This window comes from Arabidopsis lyrata (assembly GCF_000004255.2).
Source record: "Arabidopsis lyrata subsp. lyrata unplaced genomic scaffold ARALYscaffold_3, whole genome shotgun sequence".
Classification (NCBI taxonomy): Eukaryota; Viridiplantae; Streptophyta; class Magnoliopsida; order Brassicales; family Brassicaceae; genus Arabidopsis; species Arabidopsis lyrata.
Genome location: NW_003302553.1, coordinates 19,262,789 through 19,269,109, shown reverse-complemented (window position 1 = coordinate 19,269,109; position 6,321 = coordinate 19,262,789). Strand labels below are relative to the sequence as shown.

The 6,321-nt window shown below is 33.5% G+C and overlaps 1 protein-coding gene across 3 annotated transcripts; it reads left to right on the top strand.

Annotated features, from left to right (window-relative positions):
- The first annotated feature begins 1,272 nt into the window (after nucleotides 1-1,272).
- Nucleotides 1,273-4,280, top strand: LOC9319911 (inositol-tetrakisphosphate 1-kinase 2). Of its 3 annotated transcripts, XM_021033298.1 has the most exons (11): nucleotides 1,273-1,583; nucleotides 1,709-1,893; nucleotides 2,266-2,347; nucleotides 2,474-2,506; nucleotides 2,842-2,962; nucleotides 3,056-3,148; nucleotides 3,255-3,374; nucleotides 3,462-3,638; nucleotides 3,721-3,776; nucleotides 3,854-3,938; nucleotides 4,014-4,280. In XM_021033298.1, exons 2-11 carry the CDS (start codon nucleotides 1,718-1,720, stop codon nucleotides 4,106-4,108), a joined length of 1,038 nt encoding a protein of 345 aa, XP_020888957.1. In that variant the 5' UTR covers nucleotides 1,273-1,583; nucleotides 1,709-1,717; the 3' UTR covers nucleotides 4,109-4,280. The 3 variants fall into 3 exon arrangements, with proteins under 3 accessions (XP_020888957.1, XP_020888956.1, XP_020888958.1); XM_021033297.1 differs by having other exon boundaries at nucleotides 1,273-1,893; XM_021033299.1 differs by lacking the exons at nucleotides 1,273-1,583; nucleotides 1,709-1,893 and having other exon boundaries at nucleotides 2,474-2,531.
- Nucleotides 4,281-6,321: the final 2,041 nt, after the last annotated feature.

The window sequence follows — 6,321 nt, the reverse complement described above, 5'->3', positions numbered from 1 at the left end:
AGGTTTTAAGAAAATATCTAGGCCTGGGCATTCGGGTACCCATTCGGGTTTGGTTCTTTTTTTTCGGGTATCGGGTCTATTCGGGTAGGGGTCAAGACCCATTCGGGTATTCTAAAAATTCGGTTCGGGTTCGGGTCGGTTCGGGTATTTTAATAAAAAAGCAAAATACCCGAAAATAACCAAAAATACCCGGAATATTTTCGGGTTCGGGTCGGGTTTGGGGTTTTAACTCATATATACCCAAATCTAACCGAAAAACCCGATTTCTCGAAAATACATTGGTTACTCTTTACCCAAATATAACCAAAAATATCTAAAATACCTAATATATTTGGTTTTATGATTGTAATTTTAGGTATTTCGGGTATTATAAAAATAAAAATAACTAATATTTTTAGGTGTATATTTGTATTCGGGTACATTCGGGTACATTCGGGTATTGGATTCGGTTCGGGTTCGGTTCGGGTTTTTTTCGGGTAGGAGGTTAGGACCCATTCGGGTATTTTTAAAAATCGGGTTCGGGTTCGGTTCGGGTATTGTTCGGGTTTTTCGGTTCGGGTATTCGGTTCCGGGTATTTTGCCCAGGCCTAAAAATATCCCTAAAAAATAATTTTCATTATATGAAAAAAAGAAGTAGAAGAAATTGTAGTATCAACATTCCCAATTTTTACATCACTCTTTTTTTTTTTTTGTCATCTGGATTTATTATTTATTGCAAATTCTGAGAACTGTTACAATTAATTTTTTTTTTGCAGATAAAAATCAGAAGTTAACTAAGTCGAGATTTTTAAAAAGATTTTGTAGAGATTTTTGGTAAATTGTTGAGAACATATTTGATTTCAGAATCTTTACTTAAATAGATAAGGAAAGATTTTGTAGAGACTTTTGCTAAATATATGATAAATGAATTTCAATTAAAAATCTTTACTTAAATAAAACAAATCTAAATAATTAATGCTAGTGGCATGTCATTATAAATACTTCTCAACTTCAGGATTTATTTGCTAATTGTGATCCAAAAATGTATATATAAATTTAGCGCATAGTTATTCATTAAATATATATAGATTTTAATAAAAGTGCGGCATATATGAATAACCATGCGCTAAACATACCGATTTGGTTCGTGAACGTCTAACCGCATTACCAATTTTGACCATGATATATATTAAAAAAAAAAATTGGAACATTTACTTACATGTGAATTTCATTTTTGATTTTTGTAAGCTTCTGCAATTTAACGTTTGAGCCACGTGGGAATAATAGGGCCAGAGCAAGTAGAAGAAAGTCGGAGACATTGCAGAGAAACAAAAAAAAAATCCCAAAACCAAAAAAAAAAAGTTTCCATTTCCATCAAAATCTCTCATTTTTTCTCCATAAATATTTGCTTCTGATTAGAAATTTAGAAACCCTTTTCTCCAAATTCTGGTTTCGGAGTTTTAATTGGCTAAAGATTCTTCCTTTTTGACTCCTCCGTTGATCTCACTCTCTCCGTCTCTCTTCTCCGATTTCTTCATCACTGATTTTGGATAAAGATTACATCTTTCTCTCACGTTATTTGTGAAGCAGTGATCAATCTCCATGTAAGTGAAGAAAGATTCTATCTTTGAGGAATTTTCTTTTTGGGTCTTCTCAATTCGAAATAGAAACTGTGAGATTGAGTCAAAGGGTTTTGGGGGATTGTGTGTGTGCTTGAGGGTTTTTGAAGAAATTAGGTATGCCAGAAAATAATATGGTGCCAAAGGGAAATGAGACAGACGACGGTGAAGTGGGACTTGATACGACGTCGTTTGAACAAGTTCAGCAACAACAGAAGAAACTGGTTATTGGGTATGCTTTAACTTCTAAAAAGAAGATGAGTTTCTTGCAACCCAAGCTTGAAGTTCTTGCTAGGTATGTTATTTCTTATTTCTTGTTTTCATCTTTCAAGGAAGTGTGTTACAATCATTGAAGAAATTGTGGGGACAATCGTTTGGTACTGTGGAGGACACTGTTTTTTTTTATTTGGTTTTATCCATAAATCTACTTCTTGCACTAGTTTATGCTTGTGGCATCAGGAATCTCTTGTTGCCCTTGGAATATTCCTTTTTATACAATTCTTTGGGACTAGTTTCCACTAGGAGGTCAAAAAGTCTACAGAACTTAACTTATGATTTAAAAACTAAAAACTTTGGTTCTTCTTTTTCTCTTACTTGGAAATCTTCCAAGCTACTTGTGGATACTAGTTCCCTAGATGTTGACATTAGCTCTTGTTTGTGTTTATAGGAAAAAAGGCATTTCCTTTGTTTCAATTGACCAGGACAAGCCACTCTCCGAACAAGGCCCATTCGATGTAGTTTTGCATAAGGTTTGTGGGCATGAAAAAAATGCTTTTGCGGGAATTGTGCTTCATACTTGGAGCATCTATCCTTTAGTTGTTGGAATGTTAAGTTTTGATTGAAATCTAATGGATTATATGCTTGTTCGCTTGCAGTTGCTGGGAAATGAGTGGCATGATGTTATTGAGGTTTGACAAACTGTCTGCCTTTACTGTAATATTTTCTCGCTCTTGGAACTGTAGTTTATTTTCTGTTGTAACTACTGATGCTAGTTTTAACCCATTCATGTGATTCTTGCAACTATCCTAGCAGTCAATTTATCAAATAGGAAACGCTCTCCTTTAATTTGGATATTCAGAGCAACTTGGTTCTCACCTTGTTCATTTATTGAACTAAACTAGGATTAGTATCTGAGAGATCTCTGTCCGATATGAACGATTTTCTCATTATGTTTGAAGAGTACCATCCTGTCCATAACTTACAGAGCAGCTTATGTTTATGTCTCTCCTATCTGTATTTGTAGGATTACCAGCAAAAACATCCAGAAGTGACTGTGCTTGATCCTCCATGTGCAATCCAGCGTATATATAATCGACAATCAATGCTCCAGGGCATTGCTGATATAAATCTTGCAGATTGCGATGGTAATTTCCATATGAAATTTCCAATCCTCTTTTATTTTATTGAGTAAGAAACTCCACAGTTTTTCATGAAGTGATGTTATGTTTTCTTTATAGGCATGATATGTGTTCCAAAACAAATGGTGGTATTAAAAGATACAACATCTAGCGCTAATGAAGTAGCAGAAGCCGGTCTAAAATTTCCATTAGGTATAAGTACTACTCGCATCTTAAGTTTTCACTCTTAATTTTCTTGTAAACAGCTACTGTAAAATGTCTACAGTCGATTAAAGCATATTCTTGTTTACCTGTCCAGTTGCAAAGCCACTTTTGGTTGATGGAACTGCAAAGTCACATCAATTGTTTTTAGCCTATGACCACCTCTCGCTTGCAGAGCTTGAACCCCCTTTGGTTCTTCAAGAATTTGTGAATCATGGTATCGGGTTTTCGTTACACTTCAATATCTGTTGTGATATATTGCTTGAGTCTGTGATACGATGTTCACACACTTTTATGCCTGAAGGTGGAGTTCTCTTCAAGGTTTTTGTTGTTGGTGATGTGATAAAAGTGGTCCGTCGGTTTTCTCTACCCAATGTAAGCAATTGTGAGAAAGACAAAGTTGCTGGTGTATTTCAATTCCCGAGGGTATCATCTTCTGCAGCTTCAGTAGACAAAACAGACTTGGACCCTCGTGTTGCTGGTTAGGATCTTATTCCGCTTGTAAAAAGGAGATTCACTGCATTGGATTTGTAGCTATGTTTATGTGTAAATTGTTGCTGCAGAGCTACCTCCAAAGCCTTTGCTCGAGGGGCTTGTGAGAGAATTACGAAACCGATTGGTATGTGAATCATATAAGTCTAATAGAATCTAAGCTGTTTTCCCATTGTAAGTAAGAGTCTGGTTTCTGGTGTGTAGGGACTCAGGCTGTTCAACATAGATATGATCAGAGAACATGGGAGCAGAGATGTGTTTTATGTCATTGACATTAACTATTTTCCTGGCATGTTTTTCTGTTGGTCAATCAAAATACGGATTGATAAGTAAATGTTATTGATGGTTTGCGACTGAATTGCAGGGTATGGAAAGATGCCGGATTATGAGCAGGTGTTCATCGATTTCTTCATGAGTCTAGCACAAGCGAAGCATAATAAGATACAGTGTGTGAGCTGAAATAGTGTTGAGATGATATAGTTATGTACAAAAAATAGCTCCATGTTGCTAGCCATTAGCAAAAAGAACAAGTTTTGATTAGTGATCACCACTGTTTCTTTCAGCAAAATTGTGTGTTTTTCATCACAGCATGTTTCTCTCTAAAGATAAATCAAATATTTTCTTTTTCCTATCTGAAAAATATATTTGAAAATCTTTGAGACAGACTAACTATAGAAAGTTAAACAAAGTATAAACAAGCCAAATGGACAGAGACTTTAAACATCAGAGAGTTACAAATCCAAGGCATTATTGAATTACGAATACTCGATGGCGTAAGCAAATGTTCCAATGAGCAAAAGAGCTATATGAACCTTGAAGAGCCGTGCCATGAAACCCACTACAAAAATGGTGAGCCAACAAGACAGTTACATTCAAGGGTGATTTAGGTGAATAACCAAATCTAATAAAAGAATTAAGAATATAGCACATTAAATTTGAATACGAAGAGAGTAACCATAGGATATGGTAAAATGACAAAAAGATCCACAAGTGAAACGCACGCAAGTCACAAGGTACTGAAATAAGAAGTTGATGTTTTTATTATTATTTTTCTTTTGGAATAAACTTTTGTTTACCTCTCACATTTGTTTTGTTACATGGTTCTTAAAATTAAGTTAATTTAGCTTTACCATTCTATTTAAAAAAATTAGATTTTTTTTTCTGAATATATCATGAGTTGAATAATTTAAACGGACATTAAAATTTTAAATGGTGAATAGTATTATTGGTAACTAAAGATATGCTATACTATATAGAATCATACATAATTTGTACTATTTTCTATAAATATTTCTATAAATTATATTTAAATAAATTTTTAATTCTAAAATACTAAACCCTAAATCCAAAGTCTAAACCCAAATCCAAAACATATGTTTAACGACAGTTAAATAATTCAAAAATTTTAAAACAATGAATTTATTTTATAGAAAATAGAATAAAATGTTTGTGTTCTAAGTTCTATATAGTATGGTGGTGATGATGGTGGATATAATGGTGGTAGTGGTAGTGATGTGGTGGTGATGATGGTGAATGAATTAATAGAGAATGAGAGTGGTGGTTAAAAAAATGGACGAAGAGAGACAGAAAAACTAAGAAAAAATGACAAATAATTAAAAATAAATGCATCACAAGAGTAGTTCCCTGAGAACCATGCTCAAAGCTAACACAAGCGCAAATTGAAGACAACAACACATATCATGGATTTAAGAAATAAGAGCTCTGTATCATGACATTGAAAAATTGTTTATTGGAAATGTTACGTGAAAAATAAGCTGCTTATTATCCCACTTTTTTCCTTTTCAGATGATGACATAACCATAGACGGCGATGTAGGCTGGACAGTGGTGGCATCTGTGTAATAGGGATAAAATAACAATTTTTGTAGAAAATATACACTGTATTATGGTCTTTATGTTAGAATGGTTAGTTTGTGAATTATATTTTTTTTTGGGTTATACAATGCAATTTCTCTAGATTCAACAAAAAAAACAAGAAAAAAAAAACATGTCAAGAACTTACCAAGTTGTGACTGAGCCACATCCTAAAATGCATTGGAAAAAAAAAAGAAATTGCATAAGGTTAAGGCATTAAAATTGTATTGTAGATAAAATAAAAAAGAAGGATGTATTTGTTTACCGAGGTTTTCTTTGGATGGAAGAAACGGTTATATAAGGAGACAATGGACCTAGTCTCTTCAGGTTCGGGAAGTATACAAGGGCGTAACCATGTCATTTTAACTCCATCAACAGGACATATGCAAGGTTCTGTAACTTTTTGCTTACATGTCCACAAGTACAAGATACATTTCACAACTGATATATATCTACTATGCTTAAAGAACACAAACCCGATGAACTAAAAATACTCTAGCTAAAGGAAAGAGCTTGATTGTCATGTCATCTATAACTTTTTTTTTTTGGTCATGGGTCATCTATAACTTAGAGCACTTCTATTGATGGTTTTTCCATGAGACACCCATATTAAAAATAAATTAAAAATAAATAGAGAATAATTTTTTTAATCAAAAAAGCTGAGACACGTTTCTTATTTGAGAAACTTTGAGAAACCCTTTCTCTCATACACATGTCACTCTTATATTGGTTTAACAATTTCTTTTTAAATTCAACTACTCTAAGATTTATAATATCAATTAAATAGTTTATACGTTA

Bases quoted from the DNA above. Each gene is read 5' to 3' on its own strand.
- LOC9319911 (XM_021033298.1), top strand. From the start codon at position 1,718: ATGCCAGAAAATAATATGGTGCCAAAGGGAAATGAGACAGACGACGGT. The intron at 3,149-3,254 runs GTATAAGTACTA...TTACCTGTCCAG, and splicing joins CGGTCTAAAATTTCCATTAG to TTGCAAAGCCACTTTTGGTT. The intron at 3,939-4,013 runs GCATGTTTTTCT...ACTGAATTGCAG, and splicing joins TGACATTAACTATTTTCCTG to GGTATGGAAAGATGCCGGAT.